Source organism: Lontra canadensis, unplaced genomic scaffold (genome assembly GCF_010015895.1).
Source record: "Lontra canadensis isolate GAN:19392208 unplaced genomic scaffold, GSC_riverotter_1.0 scaffold109, whole genome shotgun sequence".
Lineage (NCBI taxonomy): Eukaryota > Metazoa > Chordata > Mammalia > Carnivora > Mustelidae > Lontra > Lontra canadensis.
This window is the reverse complement of record NW_022631103.1, coordinates 148,471-174,355: the sequence shown is the minus strand read 5'-3', so window position 1 is coordinate 174,355 and position 25,885 is coordinate 148,471. Positions and strand designations below refer to the sequence as shown.

General features: G+C 42.8%; 1 protein-coding gene across 1 annotated transcript; it reads right to left on the bottom strand.

Moving 5' to 3' along the window:
• Window positions 1–411: 411 nt before the first annotated feature.
• On the bottom strand, window positions 412–25,601 carry TTC4 (tetratricopeptide repeat domain 4). Its single transcript, XM_032839784.1, has 10 exons — window positions 25,462–25,601; window positions 24,749–24,866; window positions 23,829–23,990; window positions 19,836–19,913; window positions 18,055–18,179; window positions 8,198–8,284; window positions 5,981–6,198; window positions 5,270–5,351; window positions 3,714–3,796; window positions 412–1,626 (listed from the first exon to the last, which is right to left on the bottom strand). Exons 1-10 carry the CDS (start codon window positions 25,570–25,572, stop codon window positions 1,524–1,526), a joined length of 1,167 nt encoding a protein of 388 aa, XP_032695675.1. The 5' UTR covers window positions 25,573–25,601; the 3' UTR covers window positions 412–1,523.
• Between the last annotated feature and the right edge of the window lie 284 nt (window positions 25,602–25,885).

The window sequence follows — 25,885 nt, the reverse complement described above, 5'->3', positions numbered from 1 at the left end:
GGGATGAAGTCCCAGAACTTGGTTTCTCAGGGGTGTCCAGGAAAGAGCTGAGTAAGCTGTCTGCTTCCCAGACGAGTGAGGTGGCATACTGGGACCCACTCTGCCCCGGTCAGTGAGGGCGTTGCTCCATGGAACCCTGCACTGGACACCAGGGTTGCTGCTAGCAAACTGGCTTCGTACAGAGGGCCAGGTTCTTACAGAGACAACCAAGCAGCAAGTCTCTAGCTGGGAGAGCGAATGGCCTTGATACGGCCTAAGCCAGGCGAGGGTGGGGGCGGGACTTCAGCTTCCCCGGCCACAAGCCACATGCAGACACCGTACCTGGAAGGAAAGCTGCGTGGCTCTTTTGTCAATATACCACAGTGAGCTGCCCTCCAAAGACAGTGAAGCACACGCACAAAACGTCAAATCAGTCCATCTGAAGGACAGCAGCTGGTTTCGGTCTAATGATATATTACTTAGATCTGCCACAGTTAATAACCCCCAAATCTCATTTATTTCTCATTCTTGTTACGATCAATGGCTGCAGGTCAGCTCCTTCAGACCTGCTCCATGTGTCTTACCATTCTGGCACCCAGGCTGATGGGACAGCTGCCAGCTGGGAAATGTGTTCCCGTGGCAAAAGGAAAAGCATAAACTCACCACACAATGCTCCCCAACCTCCCGTCTAGACGTGTCCACCCCCGTCCCTTTGCCTCCCTGGTGGGATGGGGCGGATACTGCAAGCAGGCCCGTGGCTACAGGTAAGGATACAAACTATCCTCTAGGAAGGAGCGAACAGCTGCACACAAAAATACAACCTGTGACAATGACTCAACTGCCAAAAATCCTAAAATGTGAAAACTAGAGAGGAACTCAAGAGTCTACCATCCAAGTCTGTCAGTTTTCCCTATTACACAGATCAGGAGAACTGGAAAACTTGTTAGGGGTTTTGCAAGATCCCGGTTTATAGGTCTTTACGGGTGCAGAAACAGAAGCCAGCTTTTCTGACCTCATCTCACTCCAAGGATATCTAGTATCCCCACAGAGCAAGCCTCTCTGCTCATAAGACACCTGGAGGTTTGAGTCCCTCAGCCTGAATATCTTAAAATTATTTGTATGGTTTGTGTATACATGTGGTTTGAGGGGTGGCTTTTCTGAAGCCTCTAATACCACAAAGGTCCAGCCAGAACCATGGACCTAGATCCCAAGTCCGCGTCCAAAGGCCAGGACTTCCTCAGGTCAGGAGCTGTGTTAACTGTACGATGGTCCCTTCAGAGATAGAGGCTGGTGGTAACACAGCTCACAGTGAGTCCAGGCATGTCATGAGAGGTACAGAGTCTTGTATCAACAGAAGAGAGTGGAGACCAGCTGGAGCCTGGCACTTCGACTGGAGAAAATGCAGTTCAGGAAGTCAGCAGCTCTCCCCCACCACTGTCCCCACGGTGGCAGACATAAAGGCCTGAGCTGATTCCAGAATGCTGGATTCCAGGCAGAGGCGAATGAGGGAGGAGATCCAGGGAGCCTGGCTCCGCCTGGCTTGGTTACTTTACCTGGTGCAGCTTTTTCCCCTGGAGGTAATTCCTACAAAAAGCAGAGGTTCCTACACAGACCAGAAATGCTGGTGTCAGGGCTTTTACAAAGTACCTGCAGTGAACACAACAGAAGAAGGGGTTAACTGAACTGTGGTCTTAATCATCCATGCACCCTCCCAGCCACATTCAAGGTGAACCTTTGGATGTAAGTCAACATTAAAATGTCAGTTTAGCACATTTATTTGTTCAGTTGTTTACATATCTGGCAAATGCATTTGGACCTGTCCTGTAGCATCATGTCTGTGGCTAAACATGAAATCAAACTTTAAGAACATCCATTCATTCATTCATCCCTCCCTTCATCCTTTCATTCATTCAACAGTGCGTGCCCAGGGTAACTTGGGCCCCTGTTCTAAAAACAAACAAAAACCTCCATCCCTGCTTTCAAGTCCTGAGGGAAGGGAGATAAATAATCAATTAGTGATAGCAAAAACAATTGTAGAAGCATTTGTGAAGTACAGCCTTAGGGCATGATTCCCTCTACAGGAAAGGGGAATCAAGAAAAGCTTCCTGGCAGATGCCTTATCCATCTTGACTTTGATTTAGAACGGGAGTAGTGGTGAGGCACGGGGTAGCAAAAGCAAGGAGGTACAGGGCACCAGAGCATTTGCTGTTGTTAGGGCATAAAGCAGGTGTAGTTGGGCAGGTTGGAGAGGTGGGCAAGGCCTTGGCTTCCCAGACCGAGGAGTGTTAGCATGACCCAATGTGTTTGGACTGGGGCGGGGGGGTGGTGGTGGTGGGGAGCTGTCTGTATCTTAACTCCACTCAGTTCAAGGTCTTAAGTTGCCAGAATCCTGTCCTGAGCAGCCTCTTACCTATGCCAGTTATTTAAAAAGTAAACATTTTCAACAGCGTTTACATTTTCTGAGAAGCATGAAACTGGCTTTCCTCCACAGATCTACTTTTTAAAATTTCTCCCCCATTTTCTGGAGATGGGGAGAGTGGACCTCAGGCCTTTAAAGAACTGTGGTAATAATCTGCTAATAATGGAAAAAATGAATAGCTAAAAATTTGTCTGGAGACAAAGAGATTTAGTGCCAGAAAAAAACACTAAGAAAAGTCATCAATCATATCTGAAGAAATCTACCCCTCCTGCCTGATAAGCCAAAGCAGAAGCATCACGACCAGCTGGACCACCTACCAAGTCAGTCACCACATCACCAATTCCCATCCAATCTGCCTCTGAAATCTCTTGCCAATCTGCCCCTTACCTCATGCCTCATCATCAACTCGTACATGTAAGATCTGTATACTACTCTGTGAATTTTACCTACACGTCCTCTGGGGCTCCACATACCACTATCAGGATGAAGTATGCTCCTGAGCAGGGCGTTCAAGCTTTCATGAATGGCCTTAGCCCAGCTCTCCAGCCTCTTTCCCACCATGCCCAACCACCCTCATGCCCAACACATCGGACTCCTTTAACCTAAATGCAAGAGCATTTGCTTTGCTCAAAGCTTAGGGAAAAAGAGTCGAAGAGTCAACTTACAAATCTACGGAGGGGATTCCGTTATGGTCCAGGAATACCCCAAAGCTGAACAAAGAGACAAAAGCCAAATCCAGCTGGGCTGCCACAGCTACTAACAAAGATGCACTCTCATAACAAGACTGGCCTTTACAGTTTACAAAAGCACTTTGACTCCTACTCTCTCACTGGCTCTCAAACACCTGAGAAAAATGCAGGCAAGAATTAGTATTCCTATCCGAAAGATGAGGAAACCTCCCCAGGGAGGCAGTATGTGCTTACAGTCACACAGCCAGTAAATGATGGCATCTGACTTCACAAACCAATGTTCTTTCCATATAACAATATCAGGGGACACACGCACAATGAGGAACAGAAGTGCCAGTTTTTAGGTCCAACAGCCAGACAGCTTGTCCCATCTCAGACCAGCCCCATCACTTCTCCCCATCTGAGGGTTTCCCGGCTGCATCACGACATGCTGAGTCATACTGAAGGCTGTTTGGCCAATGACCTGGGCCAGACTCCATAGTTGCCGTCTCAGTTTTGTGTCCAGGGCGAAAGGGAGGGGCATACAAGGCACCACCCTTCAGCAGTGGAATGAGACCCTGGCTGTACCCCTGGGATGGCGCCTGAGCATCTTCCCTGGTCTGCTCAGCCTCGTGAAGGTGGCTCACCTGGGGTGCTGCAGCACGTGCAGCAGAGTGCTCTTGGGAGGCACCCGGTAGAGTTCTGTCCCCACTCCATCCTCAAAGTAGACCTGCAAGAATAACAGAGGACCAGGAATCAGACACAAATACAGGGCCTCAGCAGCACTATGCATGCTGAGGCCAAGTCGAGGGAAAAGCTAAAGAGATGGCAATGAGTCCTTTATAGAGCTATGGAGTATAAAGCACTCAGTCCTCACCCCCCATACTAAGAAAGGTATCATGGGCTCCATTTCCAAAGATAGAATGAAGGCTCAGAGAAGGGGAATAACTCACCAGTAACACCCAGCTAGCAAACAGAGGAGCCAAGATTCAAACCCAGGCCTGTGAGCCTTCCCTTCCCTAGCGATTCAGTCCTAGACCCCTTAGATGTAGAGGAAGCAAGCTATGGTGGTCCAAAGCAGGGGAGGAGCCCGAGGATGAGAAGGATGATGGCCCTGTGCAGGTGTCACAGCCCACGCAGGGTGAGGAAGATGTCTATACAGAAGGGCTGGCAGGGAGTGAAGGTGTCAGAGCCTGGTCACTGGAGGGCAGCCTTGCTGGGAGCTGGCCAGCGTAAGCCCGGTGATATGGTTTACCCGGTAGAATGGCTGTCCATGATGAGATGTCAGAGCCCATGTGTTGAGACAAGTGTTCTTGTGAGGGGACAGCTGATACAGGGTCTGAGACTTAGACGGTACTAGTGTATCAAAGCTGATTTCCTAATTTTGAGAGTTGGGATCATGAAGGAAAATACCCTTGTCTGTAGGAAATGGACCCTGAAGTATTCAGGGCCAATGTGGCATCAGTTGGCATCTTACTCTCAAATGGTTACTGAAAGAGAAAGTCTTTGTACTGTAAGCTGTGATTTAAAAAAAAAAAGAAAAAAAAAGGTCCCAACTATGGAATAATGGAATACTATTCAGCCTTAAAAAGAAAATTCTGACACAGGCTACAATACAGATGAAACTTTCAGACATCAAGTGAAGTGAAATAAGCCAGATACAAAAAGACACAGTATATAGTCCCACTTAAATAAGGTTCTAGAGTAGTCTCATTCATAGAGAGCAAGTAGAATGGTGGCTGCCAAGGACTGTAGGGAGGAGAGAATGGAGTTACTGTTTCATGGGTGCAGAGTTTCAGTTTGGGATGATGAAGTGGAGATAAAGAGTGGGAATGATTGTACAACCATATGAGTGTACTTAATCCTACAGATGCAATGGTTCAAATAGTAAATTTTATGTTCTGTATCATTTGACACTATTTTTTTTAAAGATTTTATTTATTTATTTGAGAGAGAGGGAGAGTATGTGCAAGCATAAGCAGGGGGAGAAGGAGGTGGAGAAACAGGCACCCTACCAAGCAGGGAAAACAACATGGGGCTCAATCCCAGGACACTGGGATCATGACCCGAGCGAAAGGCAGATGCTTAACCCACTAAGCCACCCAGACACAATTTTTTTTTTAAAAGCAGTAAAAACTTGTCCCCCCACACCCCACCCCTGCAAAAAATATCCCATCTAGGAAAAAGGTAAAACATCTCTTACCTCTAAATTATCAGGGCAGTATTTCTGCTCTAAATCCCAAGAGGGCGTTTCACCAAACATCACCATTAGATGATCAATAAACCTAAGGATATAACATGTACTTTCTGAGTATTAATAATTCATGATCTATTTTCCAACATCACAGTCCCTGGACACCCATTCAGATTGCTATCAAAAATGTACAAAACATGAAATGCAGGCCTAAGCCATTTCGAGCCAAAACCATCTGGTTTAAGCCAAAATGTAAATGTGTATTACTTGTCCTTTTATGACAATAATTTTCTTTAAACTGACTCAGGCTTAACATTCCTTACATTGAGTCACATTCTAAGCATTAACCCTGTGGAATCACACATTAAAACGCTAGTTATATTTTTTCTAATAAATAGACACTTCAATTACTATGCATATGCTACCTAGAATGACTTTGTATCTCACTAGAGATATGTGTCAGTGCTTGACAAACAGGACTGTGGTGCTCTACTTACTATCCCAGTCAGGATGATGGTGAGACTTATGTCTGTCATTGCAAAGGTAGTTATAGTTAGTAAAAGGAGAAATCAGCTCCAGGATAGAGAGATTATGTCAAACCACACTGTTAACCCTCTATTCTCTTCCCTCCTCAACCAAAAATCCACTTGTCCCTCTCCCGAGGGATAGCAAGGAAAGAGCATGCCAGCAAGAACAGAGGGCTCTTGGGCAAGTAAGTACCTGGAGTCCTCATGAAAAGCAGCGATGAAGTCCGACTGGGCATGCTCTGGGTACAGAAAGAGCACGGGCCAGCTTAACCTGCCCTGCTCATCTACATTCAGCCTGGCTCCGTAAGGGTTCGCCGAGCTGAGCCCATCCAGGAAAAGCTCACCTACACCTTCTGAGTCTGAATCTTCATCCTGACCAGCAACTTCAGAGATTAGCCTGATGTTCCTAGCCTGGATTAAAAACAGAAATATACAAACCTTATTGTGTGAAAGGATGCAAGCCCATTTCAACAGCAGGGAAACCATCATACTGTGAGCTCCCCGAAGCCAGCTCTACACAACTCGTCTTCATTACCCCAGAGGCCCAGCACAGCAGGAATAACTCACCTTCGCAAGGATTCCACCACATACTGGACCTTGTGTCACAAAAAAGCTAGACATGGTTCTTGCCCTTAAGACCCCACTCATGGTCTAGTGGGCAAACAGCTATGGAAATAAATACAATATAAGGTAAGAGGAAGTAGAGTGCATAAGCGCAGACCATCAATAATTAATTCTGCCTGGGGGCTGGATGGAGAAGACTGGGGAATGCTGGGCCTTGAGCAGTAACTATGAAAGGCAGAGAAGTTGGAGGGGTGGGGAGAGGATGGAAAGGCATTCCACCTCCAAGGAACAGCATATGCAAAGGCAAAGAAAAGATCAAGAGTGTAGCATATACAAAAATGGCAAGTGTGTTGGTTTAGCTAGGACACGGAATATTAAAAATAATACATATTGACCTAATCTTGACTGTCTCATGGAAATAAAGATAAATCAAATGTCTGAATAGAAGAGTTGTCTCTTTATGTATGTGTGTGGAGGCTAGCACAAGAGGAGAAAGTTACATGCAATCTAAAATTATTTTTGATGGGGTGCCTGGGTGGCTCAGTGGGTTAAAGCCTCTGCCTTTGGCTCAGGTCATGATCTCAGGGTCCTGGGATCAAGCCCCACGTTGGGCTCTCTGCTAGGTAGAGAGCCTGCTTCCCCCTCACCCCACCTGCCTCTCTGCCTGCTTGTGATCTCTGTCTGTCAAATAAATGAATAAAATCTTTGAAAAAAAATAAAAAAATAAAAAATAGAATTACTTTTGATACCTCCTAAATCAGGGGCTGGCAAACTTTCCCTTAAAGGGTCAGGGAGAAATATTTTGGGCTTTGTGAGCCAAATGGCCTCTGCTGAAATTAACTACTTGATTCTGCCACCAGAGTGTGAAAATAGCCATAAGTAACATATAAACAAATAGGCAGGGCTCCTGCTTTAAACCATCAGTAGAATATGGTCTGTGTATACAACTGTTAGAGTAATTCTTACGTACACTGAAGCTTGAGATGCAGGATCAAACTAAAGGAGAGAGCCAAAATCAGGCCTGTATGCGAATGGGCATTCCAATATTCTACATTTTAGAAAATGACCAAATCTCTCACTGTGAATGGGGATTAGCAGGAGAATCTGTGGAGTATTCCATCCTGCTTAATCTGTTAACAGGAGTTAACAGATTGTTATGGGGAGGCACTAGTGGAGTCCATCTTGGTAGTGTGAAGTTCTCAAAGTCAACAAATAACTTAAATGGTGCATAATTTGACTCAACAAAGAATGAAACCAAGAACCTACTCTCCAAACTCATGGCAGGTGTCTTATCCTTTGTGAAGACCAAGCAAGCCAGAGCTCCACAACTGACTTGCTGGGTATCCAATATCCAGGTAAAAACAAGATCTGGCTCAAACTACATCCATTTATAATGCAGGGAAGAAATGAGTGGGTCGAATTTTTATTGTTGTTAAAGGAGCAACATCCTAAAAATTCAGATTTTTTCAGGATGCAGTAGCTAAGAGGAAGGACCTGCCTCTGATACACATTAGCCGTGTGAGGTTTCTTCGCCTCCCTGAGACCACATCACCACCTAGCAAATCAAGAGCTAGAAGATCTTTCTCAGAAGGCCACTGTGAAGATTAAATAATGCTTAGCCCATAGCAACTATCTAGTAAGTACAACTTACCTGAGATCAACATATGTACACAAGCAGGGAGGCTGACTGAACTCAGGGGGTCTGATTCCAGAGCCCCTTCAGCACACTGCTTCACCAAACCAGAGAGAAAATGAACAGACTCATTCAGGTACAGCATCCCAAGACAGGTTCCTAACAAACTTGAGGATTAGCAAGACCATATGGGCCTGAGGTTTGAGAACTCACCTTGATGGCCTGAAGTAAAGCCTCATTCTGATTCTGCTCCTCCTTTTCTTTCAGCTTTGCTTTCCTGATATCCCTCTGCTCAGTTCTCTAAAAATGAAATTCAGACCCATCAGTGCCAGGAGCTTGTTACCCCTTCTGTCACCCCAGCCTGCTTCTTAGTCTCCAGTATCTGTCCAACCCAGGTTCCCGTGTCAAGCAATACCAACGGCCTGAGTCAGTTCAATTAACATTTTAAGAGCACACACCTGGTGCCAGGACTCATGGCAGCAGAAATTTAAAAATGTATAGTTCCCATACACACGTTGCTCAGTCTACTGAGGGGGACAAACAATGAAATATCTGTTATGTATTACCCTGCTGATGTGAATCCAGTACTATAAAATAGAGTGGAGTGATGGATTCTGCCCCACTGAGGAGGTAGGTTTAGATGGACACAGAACATTCCACCAGATGGAGAAAGGTCATTCTCAGTAGAGGGACTGACATCAGGGTCTGTGGGGTATTTCAACTTCTCTGGAATGGCTGGAGTACTGGAAAAACCCAGGGTAAGAACTGGCCCTTTGCCAATTACAATCCATGAGAGAAAAACATTATCACTCTACTTAATTTGGCAGAAACATAATTTAGATTTCCTTTTCCTGCAAATCTGCCCCAAACTAGTTGATTCTGCTCTTACCCCCAGGATCGTAGATTAACAGAGGTCAGCAAACTTTTTCTAGAGATTTTTTTTTTTAGAGACTTTTTCTAGAGATTAGTATTTTTAGGCTTTCCAGACCATGTATGCTTTCTGTTGCATATAATCTACCTTCTTTAGTTGTTTATAACTCTTTAAACATGTGAAAAACATCTTTAGTTCACAGAATGTATAAAAACAAGCCACAGGCTGGATTTGGCCTTGGGGTCAGTTTGCGGACTTCTGATCTAAACTACTGTACCAATCATCCCTCATCCTTCCCACAAAAGCCTCACAAAGGCTAACACATATCTTCTATTTCTCATGAACAAAGTCTACCCTTTCAGGGCTACAATGGCTGATAACTCTTGTCCATTCCTCCTCCAATCCAGTCTGCCAACAGAGCTGCAAAACTGCTTTCTGCTGTTGGGAAGTCCGATTACATTATCCAGAGTGGTACCCCCTGGATACCACTAAAAACCATGTCCAATTCTACCTTCACAGTTGAGCTACATCCAACCGCAGTGTCTGGTCCACACTAGAGAATTATTAAGAACGATACACACTCTGTCCCTGTTGTTTTACTCTGATTTACACTATACATGTGAGTGACGTGGCTTATGAAGTCTCATATGAAGTTTGGAGTCTTGGCAGCCACATAAAGTAGAATGACCCCCAGGTCAGAGGAGCCCTGAACTGCGGAGTTTGCTGCCCTTTTAAAAAAAAATCAATTTTGTTGAGGAATAATTTACAGATTTTAAGTGTATAGTTCAATGAGTTTAGACAAGGGTACACCTTGAGTACCCAACATTTCAATCAAGATGGACATTTCTATCCCCTAGAAAGTTCCCTCATGCTCCCTCCTATCCCATCACTGATGGGTTTTTTTTATTACCAACTATTGTCCCACTGTATGAATATCACACTTTGCTTATCTCCTTCCTGTTGTTAGATGGACACAAGAGCTGTTTCTGGATCACTCTGAATAAAATAGGTTGTGACTGTTCTTATACAAGTCTTTTTATAAGCATCCATTTCTCTTAGCTAAACACCTCCGCACTTCCCGCCGTCCCCAACCCCTGGCAACCACTAACCTGCTCTCTGTCACTACAGATTTGCCTATTTTGGATATTTGATATATATATAGTCAGATAATATGTGATCTTTTATATCTGGCTTCTTTCACTTAACATAAGTGTTTTTGAGGTTCATCTACACTGCTATCTGTATCATACTTCATTCTCCTTTATGGTTGAATAAAATTCCATTGTATGAATATACCACATTGTATTTATCATCAGTTGATGGACATTTAGATCATTTCTACTTTTCAGCCATTATTAACAGTGTTGCTATGAAAACTCGTGTAGGGGTCTACTTCTCCCTGACTTCTCCCCTCTCATGCTCTCTCTCATTCTCTCTCAAATAAATAAGTAAAATCTTTTAAAAAAAGAAAGAAAGAAAGAAAACTCCTGTGCAAGTATTTATTTCAATACTTTGTTCCAATTTCTTTGGGTATAAACCTAAGAGTAGAAGTGCTGGTTCATATGATAATTTTGTGGTTAATTTTTTGAGGAACTGTCAAAAAAATTTTTTTTAATATTTTATTTATTGAGAGAGAAGGAGAGAAAGTATGAGCAGGAGGAGGGGCAGAGGGAGAAGCAGACTCCCCGATGAGCAGGGAGCCTGATGTGGGGCTCAATCCCAGGCCCCTGGGATCATGTCCTGAGCAGAATGCAGACGCTTAACTGACTGAGACACCCAGGCACCCCTGTCAAAACTGTTCTCTATAGTGGCTGTCATTTTATATTCTCACCAGCAACATGTGAAGGTTTCCATTTCTCCATATCCTTCTCAGTATTTGTTATTTTCCTTTTAAAAAAAATTATAACCATCTTAGTGTGAAATAGTATCTCACTGTGGTTTTGATTTACATGTCCCTAATAACTAAGAATGTTAAGCATCTTTCATGTGCCTTTTGGCCATTTATGTATCCTCTGGAGAAACATTTGTTCACATCCTTTGACCATCTAAAAAATGGCATTGTCTTGGGGCGCCTGGGTGGCTCAGTGGGTTAAGCCTCTGCCTTCGGCTCAGTTCATAATCTCAGGGCCCTGGGATTGAGCCCCACATCAGGCTCTCTGCTCAGCAGGGAGCCTGCTTCCCCCTCTCTCTGCCGGCCTCTCTGCCTACTTGTGATTTCTGTCAAATAAATAAAAATAAAATCTTTAAAAAAATAAAAAATGGTGTTGTCTTTTAATTATTGAGATGTTAAGAGTTCTTTATACATTCTGGATAAAGCTCCCAGAACAGATTTATGATGTATAAATACTCTCCCACCCTGTGGGCTGTCTTTTCATTTAATCAATGATAGCCTTTGAAGCAGAAGTTTTTACTTTTGATGAAGTCCAGTTTACCTTTTTTGTTTCTTGTGCTTTTTGTGTCCTATCTAAGAAAGCATGCCTAATCCAAGGCCATGAAGATTAATGCCAACATTTTCTTTGAAGAGTTTCATTATAGCTTTGCTCTTCCATTTAGGTCTTTGATCCATTTTGTACGTAGTATGAGGTAGGGGTCCAAATGCATGCTTTTTGTGCTGATATGGAAGACTATTCTTTCCCCACTGAATGGTTAGGTACCCTTGCTGAAAATCAACTGTCTATAAATATGAGGGTTTATTTCTGAGCTCTCAATTCTATTGCACTGATCTGTAAGTCTATCCCCTTCTGCCAGTACCACAATGTCTTGATTACTATAGCTCTACAGTAAGATTTGAAACTGGGAAGTGTGAGTCCTCTTTTTTTTTTTTTTTTTAAGGATTGTTTTGGCTATCCTGGGTCCCTTGAATTTACATATGAATATTAGAATCAGTTGGTCAATATTCTGCAAAGCAGCCAATTGGAAATTTGATGCAGACTGAGTTGAATCCGTATACCAATTTGGGGAGCATTGTCATCTTAACCATATTAAGATTTGATCCATGATGTCTTCCCATATTTTTAGATTTAATTTCTTTCAGCAATGTTTTGTATTTTCAGATTATAAGTTTTATGCTACTCCTGTTAAATTTATGCCTAAATATGTTATTCTTTTAGATGCTATTATAAATGGAATTGTTTTCATATTTGAAATGTTCACCAAAAGTCTATAGAATACAATTGGGTCTTGTATATTAATCTATCATACCAGTTTACTAATCTATTAATTCTAACAGGTTTTTTTAGTGGATTTCTTAGAATTTTCTATATACAACATCATATCATTTGCACCTAAAGTTTTACTTTTCCTGTCCATTTTTGGAGGATAGGTTTGCTGAATATAGACTTCTTAGTTGACAATCTTTTTTTAGCACTCCTAATGTCAATCCATGGCCCTTTGGCTCCCGTGGCTTCTGATGAGAAATCAGCTGCTACTTTTGGGGGAGCAAAGGGAGAGGGTCAGAGAGAATCTTAAACAGGATCCATGCCCAATACAGAGCCCTACACAGGGCTTGATCTCACAATCCTGAGATCACATCCTGAGCCAAAATCAAGAGTTGGGTGCTCAACCTACTGAGCCACCCAAGCATCCCTCAGATGTTACTTTTTTTTTTTTTTAATTAATTTATTTGACAGATGGAGATCACAAGTAGGCAGAGAAGCAGGCAGAGAGAGAGGAGGAAGCAGGCTCTCTGCTGAGCAGAGAGCCCAATGTGGGACTCGATCCCAGGACCCTGGAATCATGACCTGAGCCGAAGGCAGAGGCCTTAACCCACTGAGCCACCCAGGCGCCCCCAGATGTTACTTTTATTGAGGCTCTCTTGTATGTGAAGAGTCTCTTCTCTCTCGATGCTTTTAACTTTTTCATGTTTGACTTTCAACAGTTTATAATGCATCTGAGTGTAGATTTCTTCAAGTATCTCCTACTTAGAGTTTGTTAAGTTTCTTTGAAGGGTAGATAATTATTTTTTTAAATCAAATCTGGGAAGTTTTCAGCTATTATCTCTTCATATATTCTCTTGTCCCTTTTTCTTTCCCTCTCCTGGGACTCCCATATCTATGATGATACTTGATGACATCCCACAGGTTCCTCAGTCTCTCTTCATGTTTCTTTTTCTTTTTAAAAAAGATTGATTTATTTATTTACTTTTAAAGAAAGATAGAAGGAGAGAACATGGGTATGTGGGGAGGGGCAGAGAGAGAGAAAGAAAGAGAATCTCAAGGGGACTCCCCTCAGAGTGTAGAGTCTGATATAGGGCTCAATCCCACGACCCTGAGATCATAACCTGAGCTGAAATCAAAAGTCAGATGCCCAACTGACTGAGCCACCCAGACACCTCTCCCCTAATGTTTCTTTATTCTTCTTTCTCTCTTCCTCACGCTGGGTAATCACAATTGATCTATCTTCACAGTTCTGCTCTTGAACCCTTACATGAACTTTTCAGTTACTACACTTTTCAACTACAGAACTTCTATTTGATTCTTTTTCAGTTTACTGACAGTCTCTATTTGGTAAGTCATTGTTCTCATATTTTTTAAGTTCTTTAGACATTGCTTTCTTTCTTCCTAGAACATATTTCAAAGTGTGGTTTAAAGTCTTTGTCTTCTAAGTCTCATGTCTGGGTTTCCTCAGGGACATTTTCTATTGATTTTTTTTTCCTGGGTATGGATCATACTTTCTTACTTCTTTGCATGTCTTGTAATTTTGTATTGAAAACCAGACATTTAAAATAATACAATGTGGCAACTCTAGAAATTGGATTCTTCCTCTTTTTTCTCCAGTGTTGGATACTGCTGTTGTCACTGTTTAGTTACTTTCCTAAACTAATTCTGTAAAGCCTGTATTTGGTTTTATGTAATCAATAAAGTCCTTAAACACTTAGCTTAGTGGTCAGCTAATGATTGCGCAGATTTTCCTAAATGCCTGAAGCCAAAGTCTCCCATTCTTAGCTGAGGGGCTCTCTTGTGCATCTGGTGGCACACCTTCAACACTCACCCTAACAATTTACAATTCAGCCTCAGCCTTCACTTACTGCTTCCACAGAGGCTCCAAGTCAGCCAGAGGTCAGAGCTTAGGGCCTTCTTAGATCCTTCCTGAGCACATGCATAGCCCTGGATGCACATGTGACCTTACTCCAGGAATATGCTGGAGCTTTTCAAAGTCCCTGAAGAATCTCATTCCCCCCAGCTTTTCCTTTTAAATATTCTGCTAAGCCTACTGTTTGCCCAGGCGTCCACTATCTCAGGCAGCTGCAATTTTAAATAACTACTTCTGTTTTTGACACATCCCTCCTTCCCAGCCGCACCCCGCCCCCCAACAAAAAGCTTTTCATACTGGGATAGCTCCAAGATGAGTTAACTAAAATCCGCCTTGTGAGTGAGGTCTTCTAGGAGACCGCCCAGATGGTCCAATAATGGCAATTCTCTGGGAACAGGGCTTTGAACAACCTCTAATCCAGTCTGCCTCTTCTGATGGCTGCTGGGCTACTCATTTTCACCACGATTCTTTCAAGGCTACTGTGGTACCAGGGAGGGAGGAGAAGGGGACAGGGCAAGTTAAAATGTCACAAAACTTGCTGTGCTTATGGAGGTTCAGCTATTTTTCTAGAATACACACTCCCCAGATTGCTATAAGCCTTTGGCTCATTTCAGAGCTCTGAAAAAAGTTAGTGACTCTGAGCATTTTTGCCAGTTTTCCATAGACTTTATGAAATAAAGAATTTTAGATCTTTATTTGGCCATTTTTGCTGATGTCACTTCTCTTTGCTGATTTATCTACTTGTTCCATCAATTACTGAAAGAAAGAGATGTTGACATCCACACCTACTTGTAGATTTGTCTCCCTCAATTTTTTTGCTTATTACATTTTGAAGGTCTGTTATTAGATAATGCATATTTAGAACTGTTAAGTCTTCTTGATAGGCTGACCCTTTTATTATTTAATAAAGCCATGCTTTATTTCTGGTAATGTTCACTGCCTTGATGGCTGTTTTGTCAGATTTTAATATAGCCACATGAGATCCACTGCTTATACAAGCCAAGCACATAGGAATCCAGCGTAAATTTATACTCAGATATAGAATAAAACTTATACTCAGCCAGCAATGTCAGGCTTCTGGGCCCTGTGTCAGGCTTCTGGGCCCTGACATCTTTCTTTAACTGTGTGCTTGTATCATGGAATATAAATCAAAACCACAATGAGATATCACCTCACACCAGTTAGAATGGCTAAAATTAACAAGTCAGGAAACAACAGATGTTGGGAAGGATGCAGAGAAAGGGGAATCCTCTTACACTGTTGGTGGGAATGCAAGCTGGTGCAGCCACTCTGAAAAACGGTATGGAGTTTCCTCAGAAAGTTGAAAATAGAGCTACCCTACGACCCAGCAATTGCACTACTGGGTATTTACCCCAAAGACAGAAATGTCATGATCCAAAGGAGCACCTATACCCCAATGTTTATAGCAGCAATGTCCACAACAGCCAAACTATAGAATGAGCCCAGATGCTCAGTTGGTGAAGTGTCTGCCTTTGGCTCAGATCATGATCCCAGGGTCCTGAGACTGAGTCCTGCACCGGGCTCCCTGCTCAGCAGGGAGCCTACTTCTCCCTCTGCCTGCTGCTCCCCCTGCTTATGCTCTCATGTGCACACACGCTTGCCTGCTCACTCTCTGACAAATAAATAAATCTTAAAAAAAAAAGGGGGGGGTCCTGGGTGGCTCTGTTGTTGGACAACTGCCTTTGGCTCAGGGCATGATCCTGGGGTCCTGGGATTGAGCCCCACAACGGGCTCCCTGCTTGGCAGGAAGCCTGCTTCTCCCTCTCCCACTCCCCCTGCTTGTGTTCCACTCTCTATGTCTCTTTCTGTCAAATAAATGAAATCTTAAAAAAAAAAAAAAAAAGAAGAAGAAGAAGAAGATGTAGTATATATGCAATGGAATACTATTCAGCCATCAAAAAAAAAGAAATCTTGCTGTTTGCAATGATGTGGATGGAACTAGGGGGTATAAAGCTAAGCGAAGTAAGTCAATCAGAGAAAGACAATTATCATATGAGTTCATTCATATGTGGAATTTAAGAAACAAAACAGAGGATCGTAAGGGAAGAGAGGAAAAAAGTAAAACAAGACAAAACCAGAGAGGGAGACAAACCATAAGAGACTGTTCATCGCAGTAAACAACTGAGGGTTGCTGGTGGGATGGGGTAACTGGGTGATGGGACATTAAGGAGGGCTTGTGATGTAATGAGCACTGGGTATCATGTAAGACCGCTGACTCACTGACATCTACCTCTGAAACCAATAATACATTATATGTTATTAACTGAATTTAAATTTTAAAAAGATATCTATAGAAACAACAACCAAAAAACTGCACCTGTGCTACAGGACCCGCAAGCTTTCATTTAGGTCCACTAAGGGTTCTTCTGTGGATTTACTTGGCTATGTCCTTCTTTAGTAGCCCTCTAGACATTCTCTCCTATATATACCACTTTTAGAAATTCTGGCCCACCAGTTATCTAGGCTCAGAATTCTATTACCGAGCCACATGAGTCAACAAATTACCTACTCTTTCTACCATTTTATATGACCAGAGTGACTTCTGACTAAAACCTACCCCTTTGCAGGGAGAGCTGCAGGCTTCCACAGCACTGAAAATTCCCCTTCCATAGTATAAGCAATGAAGACAGATCTAGACCAGGAATCAGATCTGAAGTCTAGTTCTGGCTTTCTGAATAGACATGTAAGGCAGCATTGCATAGGGACTAAGCACACGGATTCCAGAGCCAGACTGCCTGTTCTGACACCCAGCTTAACCACAGCTATGTGACTCAGGCAGCTTCCTGATCTATGTTTAGCTTCCTCACTTCTACAAAGTGAATTAGAATAGTTCCTACCTTACAGGGTTGTTATATGGTTTAAATGAATTCATGAAAGTGAAGATTTTTAAATAGCACCTTGAAGATATACACAGTGAACACTATCTAAATGCAGGACGTTAGTTTTGGTAAGGCTGGTATTCTCCTGTTCTTGTTTTATCATCACTGTTGCTACTATGTATATATACATTTCATCATGAGTTATACAAGTCTTTTTTTTTTTAAGATTTTATTTATTTATTTGACAGAGAGAGAGATCACAAGCAGGCAGAGAGGCAGGCAGAGAGAGAGAAGGAAGCAGGCTCCCCGCCTAGCAGAGAGCCCAATGCAGGGCTCGATCCCAGGACCTGAGATCATGACCTGAGCCGAAGGCAGAGGCCTTAACCCACTGAGCCACCCAGGCGCCCCAGTTATACAAGTCTTAAAGCTGGGAATTATACAATACTGAGAAGTTTTGGGGTTTAATTTTTTTTCTTTTTAAAGATTTATTTATTTGAGAGACAGGGTGTGTGTGTGTGTGCATGCATGAGCAGGGGAGGAGGGAGGAGACAGGCAGACTTCCTGCTGAGTGGGAAGCCCAACACAGGGCTCAATCCCAGTACCCTGAGATCACTGCCCAAGCCGAAATCAAGAGTCAGACCCTTAACAGACTGAGACACCTGGGTGCCCCTGTTAAAATGTTTCTGTCATTTCCTCTCCTCTCTTTCGAGAGATTTACACAGTGTGCAGACTGTATTATTGCAGCCTTATGCTATTTCTCATTTATTCAAATCACAATAGCTATGAATTTATCAACTCCTTACTGTAAGTCAAGAAACGTGCTAACATACACACACACATTCTCATTTAATCCTCATAAAAACCTTTGAGGCATATATTACATTCACTATTTTCGAAGAGGGGTCTGAGTTTCAGAAATATCAAGGACTTGCTGATGGTTATGCTTTCTCCTGTCTGGAATGTTCTCCAATCCTTACTCCACCCTCCAGTGGAGTACACTCTTGCTCAGTCTTCAAGAGATTAGACACAGACATCACCTCTTTCAGCAAACCTTCTCTGCTATCAGGATCTCTGCCCTGCCCTTGTCCAGGGCAAAGTTAGATACTATTACTATATATACTATATATTCTTGCTTGCTTCTGTCACATTGTAACTATTTATTTATGTCTTTGTCTGTGTCCTCCAGAGTTCCAAAGGTAGGGAATAGTTTTGGGTTTTGTTTTTAAAAAAAAAAAAACTGACAATGACCCAAAAGACACAATCTGGGAAATACTAATAAATTAATGCTAAGTAACAAATGCCAACTGGCCAATGATTTTGCCACCAACCTTCAGCTTGTCTGCTTTAGCCCTCATTTCCAGAAGCTTCTTCTCTCTGGCATCTATCTGCAGCCCTTCATCACACCAGTTAACAGCCTCAGCAAAGTTTTTCAGTTCCAGATGGCATAAGGCACCTGTAGAACCCAGAACCTTTAGAATACGTAGACAATATGCATGGAAAGAGCTCCCCTTGAGCAGGAACCAGCCCCCATCCCCCAAACTCCACCGGCTACCAGCCAGCATTCTGAAGAGAAACAGATGTTTAAAGCCCCTTCTATTGCATTCCCCAGACAAGGAAGAATATTTTACTTATCTTAGATCAGAAAGATCTCTAGGGCCCATTCAGCTTAAAACTCCTGTAAGCCTCCCTGACATTAAGGACTTTTAAAGTAGGGAAGGCTACAACTTAATGACAAAGTGCACAGGGTTTAGAGTCAGACAGATTTGAGCTGGAAATCTGGCTCTACTCTTTACCAACTAGACATTACATAAAATACTGAGCAACTCTGAGCTTCAGGTTCCTCATCTGCAAATGAGAACAAAGTTCATCTCAGATGATATTTAAATAGAGACAGAAAACAGAATTGACCTCAGCTGTTCATCAAAGCAATGGCAAGACCAAAGACATTAGGTCTCTCCTAAAATTGTTCCTAATGGCTCCAGGTTAACCTACCTCTCCTCTAACCACTTTTGTTGTTCTCCAGTAAGCCTCTTTAGACTTCCCGCAGAATTTCCAAATATCAGAACTGAAACGGCTTAGATGTCAATAGAATCCAACCTCATCTTCCAGACACCCACTGACACTCAGAGTGGGTGTCTTGCCAAGGTCACATGCTGAGGTAAAACTAACAATTCAAGATTTATAGACTCTAGCTTGTCCCAATTCCACAGGACTACATTGACTTTAGTTGCCAATCTTTGAAGATTTTATTTATTTGACAGAGAGATAGCACAAATAGGCAGAGAGGCAGGCAGAGGGAAAAGGAGAAGCAGACTCTCAGCTGAGCAGGAAGCCTGATTCGGGGCTCGATCCCAGGGCCCTGGGATCATGACCTGAGCCGAAGGCAGAAGCTTAACCCACTGAGCCACCCAGGAGCCCCAGCTGCCAATCTTTGAAAGTACCTTCTTTCCCTACAGCTGAGGGACATGGATCTACCTATACCATCCCCTAACTATACATACCTAAAAATGCATTAACTTTGGTAAAGCATTTGGCTTATAATAAAACAGTCGATCATGGAAGTATAAGGAAGATTAATATGTGGTGAATAAATTAAAGTTTACAAAGCACCTCTGAGCTTCTCAAAGAAAAGGTAAAGTATAAAAATAATATAAGCACTATTATTACATAGAAAGGTCAGACCACAAAAGAAAATATAATCTGGGAACAGCTCAGCATCAGAGTTATCAGCAAAGATCCCATAACTTATCTTTTAATTAACATGGCATCTGAAGATCTCACCTTTCAAACAGATAATTTGGAAAAAAAATTAGAATGTGGCCTTTGGAATTACTTTAATTAATTTTATTACTAATTTAAAATGAGGAGTTTCAATTTCTCCACAAATTCTTAAAATATAAAGGGTTTTATTATTCTCTGGGAAATTCTTTTTAAAATGACATGTTATCATTGGTAAGGACCAGGAACTTAATATCAAGACTGCAAAAATAAGGTGACTTCAATAGTATCTTAGCACCTTAATATCCAAGCTTAAAATGCCTCAACTTTCAGCGCAGTGAGTGGCAACTTTTCCATAAAGACAATCATACTGTGATTCTACAATACTTACCTCTTACTATTGCTTTGAGGTGGCAGGGTTTTAACTTTCTGGCAGCCGTCACATCATTGAGAGCAGAACGAAAATTGCCTAACAGGCACCATTTAGTAAAAGAGAAAACAAGACTGCAATCAGAATATTTGCAAAATTTCTTGTGTAGAGACACAGACATTTCTGTATAGTCTTGGAGAAATATAAATCAGAGCACAACAGTTTTTAAAAAAATACATAGTTGTGCTCATCAAGTCTTAGAAATACTTGTAACACTGGAAGTCCATGGAAATGTAAATGGCTAGCACACCCACGAAAAGATGCTCAATATCACCAGTGACTGAAGAAATTAAAATTAACATGGAACTGGTAGAAATTAAAAACAGATAATATCCAGGATGGGTGAAAACATGGGAAAAGGGCACTCTTATGGGTAAATAAAAGAGCAAATTAGCATGCATTTGTGCGTATACTCTGACCCAAAACTATTCTTCTAACAACTTATCCTTAAAAATACTTGGACAAGGGGCGCCTGGGTGGCTCAGTGGGTTAAGCTGCTGCCTTCGGCTCAGGTCATGATCTCGGGGTCCTGGGATCGAGTCCCGCATCGGGCTCTCTGCTCGGCAGGGAGCCTGCTTCCCTCTCTCTCTCTCTCTGCCTGCCTCTCTGTCTACTTGTGGTCTCTCTCTGTCAAATCAATAAATAAAATAAAAAAAAAAAAAATACTTGGACAAATATGCAAGGATAAATGTAAAAGCATGTCAACTGCAGCATTAGTTTTATTTGTGAATTATGAAATGCTGGTGATACCCTAAATATCCTCAATGTAGTAACAATTAAAGAACTCTGGTAAATCCACACTACTAAATACTATGCAACCATTAAAAAGGGTGAGATATATGTGCACATAAAAGGCATGATAGGATGCCTGTGCAATACTGTTTTAACTGGTTGTTCTACTGTAAAATATCAATATTTTTTTGTAAAACCAATCTAAATATACCAACATATGTACACACACGTATGTATTTGTAAATGCATTAAAAAAAAAAAAAAAGATATGTAGGGTAACCTGGGTGGCTCAGTCAGTTAAGTGTCTGCTTTCTGCTCAGGGTCCTAGGATGGAGCCCCAAGTCAGGCTCCCTGCTTAATGGGGAAGTCTGCTTCTCCTTCTCCCTCTGCCCCTCCCCCACTTTGTACTCGCTCTCTCTTAAATAAATAAAATCTTAAAAAAAAAAAAAAAAAGGTGTGCTATCATACATACTGTTATCCAAACTGGAAGGGCATAAAGGAGATTTTCACTTTTAAATATCTGGTATTTTCCTATTACTTTCACATCTAAAAATCTAGTGCAGAGGTCAGCAAAATTTTTCTGTAAAGGGCCACACAGTAAATACTTTAGGCTTTACAGGCCACATACGGTCTGTTACACATTCTTCTTTGTTTTATAATCCTTTAAAACATAAGACATTTTTAGCTCACAGGAGGCCAAGGATCCAGATGTGGCCCGGGAGCCACAGTTTGCCAAATCTGGCTTCGGCCTTAAGAATAATCAGGATTTGTGGGAAAACTTAACCACCAAATGTGTTCATTACTGCATTATTTTAAAAAACCTAAAAGCAGCTATAGACTCAATACCACCTGTGTAAACACTGGTATGTCCAAATGATGCAACTTTATGTAGCTTTTAAAACAGTATTCACAACTATTTTTAATGACAGGTGAAACTGTTCATGTTATAAAATTAAGTGAAAAGAACTGAACACAAAATTGGAAGGACAGCATGATATTAACTACAGAAAAAAACGTATATAAAAGAGATCCAAAGACCTCTGGTTAAGGGTGGTAGATCGAACATAAGGATTTAACTAAACCTCCACTACTCTCCCCCTTTCCCTCAAAATGCCATAAACCCACGGAGACAAGAGTAAGAACACAGAACACATTTTAAAGCTCGAGAACAAAAGGACAATGGTTAAATGACAAATCAGGCCTAAGACAACTGAATTCTAAGCCAGCAGAGGGAAAGCCCCAAGCTGACAAGTTGTACTGCAGAAACTCAAAGGACTAAGGAACTGACAGCACTGGGTACTTCTTGAAGTGTGGTAAAGGTGACTTCCATTTAGCGCACTTCAAATCAGACCTGATTCTACATAATCCTACCACTGTGCAGCCTTACACAGTTCATTTTACTAAACTTACTGTAGTACTCTGCTACAGCTGCATGTTCTACTACCTGGGGATAAAGCTGTTAACCTCACCTACCTTACATAGTTGCTATGAGGTCAAGGGGAATAACAAATGTGAAAGTGCTCTGTAAGCTGTACCAGTGAGATCTCATTTAAAGAATGACTGTAATGATTATGCCTCTGCTCCTCTGACATCCCACACACATGGTTTTCTTCTTGCCAGGTGCTTCTTCTGGTCTGATTAGCCCTACACATGACAGTCTTTAAGTTCCCCAAAGAAAGGAACTATGCAGCTGTTGCTCACAGTGCAATGCCTAGCACACAGTAAATGCTTTATATATATTTACTGACTGACTAAGGAAATGAATGAAACTCCTTCCGGAAAAGGCCAGCTCTTAGTCCTCTCTTCTTTTTTTTTTTTTTTTTTTTAAAGATTTTATTTATTTATTTGCCAGAGACAGAGGGAGAGAGAGTGAGCAAGCACAGGCAGACAGAGAGGCAGGCAGAGGCAGAGGGAGAAGCAGGCTCCCCGCCAAGCAAGGAGCCCGATGTGGGACTCGATCCCAGGACGCTGGGATCATGACCTGAGCCGAAGGCAGCCGCTTAACCAACTGAGCCACCCAGGCGTCCCTTAGTCCTCTCTTTGACACCACTAGCACAGAACAAGAACGCAAGTTCATCTGCTGAAGAAAATGTATTCCTCCAGAAGTTAGAAGAACGGTTTTTTAGTCCATGTTCTAGGACTCATCAAAGGGTCCCTCTCTGGGCATATGTAAAATGAGGGGGTTGGTTGGCCCAAATAATCTCTAAAGTTCTATACCACTCTTAGTATTTGGAATTTTATAATGAAACATGCTAAAGGAGACAACAGTTGGAGCAGACTATGGTTGGGGAGAAACACTGCTCAAAAGGTGATGAGGCCCAGCAGACTCATCCCAGCTAGACTGCAAGGCTTATTCTCTACCAGCCCCTCAGAGGCCCCAGGTCTCTTTAATAACAAGTGTTTCCCAAAGTCCTGTCTGCAGAAGAGTCCTTCGTGTTAGTGTTACTTGAAAAGGGGGCTTACAAAACTTAAGAATGAAAGGGTAAAGTTCTTTGCTGCAGGTCATCTCGCATCTTTAACACACTGTGCACTGCAATCTCCAACAAAGCAGCAGCACTGTCCAAAGAATATTTTTCACTTCAGGTCCCACAGAATACTCTTTGAAAATTCTCCCTTTAATGGGGCGCCTGGGTGGCTCAGTGGGTTAAAGCCTCTGTCTTCGGCTCAGGTCATGATCCCAGGGTCCTGGGATCGAGCCCCACGTTGGGCTCTCTGCTCAGCCAGGAGCCTGCTTCTTCCTCTCTCTTTCTCTGCCTGCCTCTCTGCCTACTTGTGGTGTCTGTCAAATAAATAAATAAATAATCTTAAAAAAAAAAAGAAGAAGAAAAAGAAAATTCTCCTTTAAGATAGTTTCTCTCACACAAAAACCTCTTTGCTTGAATCCTTCTAGCATCCTTCAGAAGAGGGTAAATGGCCGAAACAAAAAACAAAAACACATTTTTTTAGAGAGAAGAATTTGGGCTAAAAAAAATCTCAGATCATACCAATTCATATATTAAGTACGTCACTCATTTGGTTCAGATACCAAGAATTACACAATCTCTCTAGTTTCCCTTTTCACCCAGTCTACCTGGAAGATCAGTGTTCAATTAGAGTAATCTATCTTACCTTTCTGGATTAAGCAGGTCATCTTCTGACATTCTCAAACTCTGCACGGGCCATCATAATGGCTTTTACCATAAGTTAATTCTTTAGAAAGCACCAAATAATAGAATAAATTACCTAGATAGTACTGTGCTGCTGCCCGGTTGGTATAAAGGACAGCATTCAAATCAGGGTCTGTGCATTTCTTCTTTAATCCTTCAGTATATGAAATCACAGCTTTTTTATAGTCTTTTTCTTTAAAGTAATCATTGCCCTCATCCTTATAAGTCTTGGCCTGTTCTGCAAAGAAGAGAATAAATAATCATTTTCCTATTTTTTTAAAGTCTCATTAAAAATATATCCTAAATCATACAATAATGTTACGTATGATAAACCAAATTAAAAAAAAGAAAACAAAAATTAATCCTATAAAAGTGGGTATCAACATGGAGAAGCAAAGTCATGTGTATTTAATGCTACAATCAATTCCAAGTATCTTACAAAGTAGATTATTAGACACTTACCAAAAAATAAAAAGATGCATAAAGAAAAAAAGTATATTTATCCTACCATTTGAAGGTATTTTTTTTAACAACTGAAGAAATGGAGGGAAATTACACTTTTGTTTTTGCTTATATTTTATTCCCTGGAATGCAAATTCCCCTCTCCCCACCTTAGTAAGAGCCTATAAAATTGTTAAGAATCAGTTCAAATTTCTAATCCATTGTTAGCCCACTGGTACCTCCCCCTCTTCAGTGTTCCCTCTGGTACCTCCCCCTCTTCAGTGTTCCCTCGGCACCTAGTCCATAACCACACGTGGGCACTTATCACATACACACAGAACAATATGGCTATCCACTGCAGCATGAGACCTTTGAGGGCAATCGTATTCATCCCTTTATCCCCAAAGCCTAGCATTTAGTAGGTGGCGGGGGTGTATGTGGAATAGTGCCGAGTTAGCCCAGGCTAACTACTACTTGTTATCAGAAACTTTCTGACTCGCTCTTCATCTCAATTTAGTGGAGACACAAAACAAATATTAGACTCATGTAAGATACCTTCTGGAGATCGCTCTTCGTCAAAAATAATGGACTGGAGGCAAGCCAAGTCAGGGTTCTCGCTGGGATCAATGTCAGATGGCGCCTTCTTCATAAACAGGGGGACCTTCTCAAATTCCTGGAGTTGAAGAGAAGAAGGAACTACAGCAATAAGACTTTGCACAGGGCAGATCCAATTCCATATCTATCAAAGCGTTCTGACTCATCATGCTTTGCAAGTCATCATTAGCTCGCTCGCTCCCTCTCCACGCCTCAGTTTCCCACGTATAAGAGGCGAGCGCAGGTAAGGATCTCTAACGATTCTTCTGGGGTTCACAATCTTACGAGGGCGGTGGGAGTCACCACTAACTGAGCGCTCTTTAGGTTCCAGACACTTCATCCACCGTATCCCTTCACTCCCGCCGCGATCCCACAAGACTATGGCTCTAGTTAGGGAAATGTTACAAATGAGGACACGGGCTCAGAGAAGTTAAGTAACTGGGCCAGCAAGTGCTGGAGGCACAGGTCTCACTCCAAAACCCGCCCTCCTAAACATACTGGCCGCGAAGACGGCCCCCCAAACCCCGGGTCCTAGTTTCCAACACCCCTAGGTAGAAACCACCTATCCCGGGGCAGGCCCGCGGTGGGGGTCGCGGGCGCGGGAGGCGCCTGCCACCCAGCCCCGGGGGTCGGGATGACACCGCCACACACGTGCGGGGCCCCAGGCCGCCCACCTCCTCCCACTTGTCCTCGTGGAAGCCGCCATGGTAAGGCTGGCTCTGGAACTTTTCCAGGAACGAGTCCATGGCATCGTCGCCGGCAGCGTCCGGCTTGGGGACCTCCATGGCGACCCCTCCTCAGCCCTGCTGCCACGATCCGGGCGGCTAGAACTGCGCGTCCACTTCCGGCTGCGCGGGTGCCTTTCCCTCAATCCTCCGGGCTGCGCCTGCCCGCGCGCCTCGGGTTCCGCCCCTTCCGGGGCCCGGCCGAGCGGCTCCGCCCGGCCCCGCCCAGCATCTCCCCGGCCCCGCCCTCCCCTCAGCTGGAGGACGACCCGCCCCCGAGGTTTTGGGGTGGTGGGCTAACCCATCGTCCCACAATGCCCCACTATCACTTCGTTAATTCATTTGTTCAGCCAGTCAATACATGTTTCCCAAG

Excerpts from the sequence above, each read along its gene's own strand:
- TTC4 (XM_032839784.1), bottom strand. The coding sequence starts at position 25,572 with ATGGAGGTCCCCAAGCCGGACGCTGCCGGCGACGATGCCATGGACTCG. Across the intron at positions 23,991-24,748 it reads CGAAGAGCGATCTCCAGAAG|AACAGGCCAAGACTTATAAG; the intron begins GTATCTTACATG and ends TCTTCTTTGCAG. Across the intron at positions 3,797-5,269 it reads ACTGCCCTGATAATTTAGAG|GTCTACTTTGAGGATGGAGT; the intron begins GTAAGAGATGTT and ends TTATTCTTGCAG.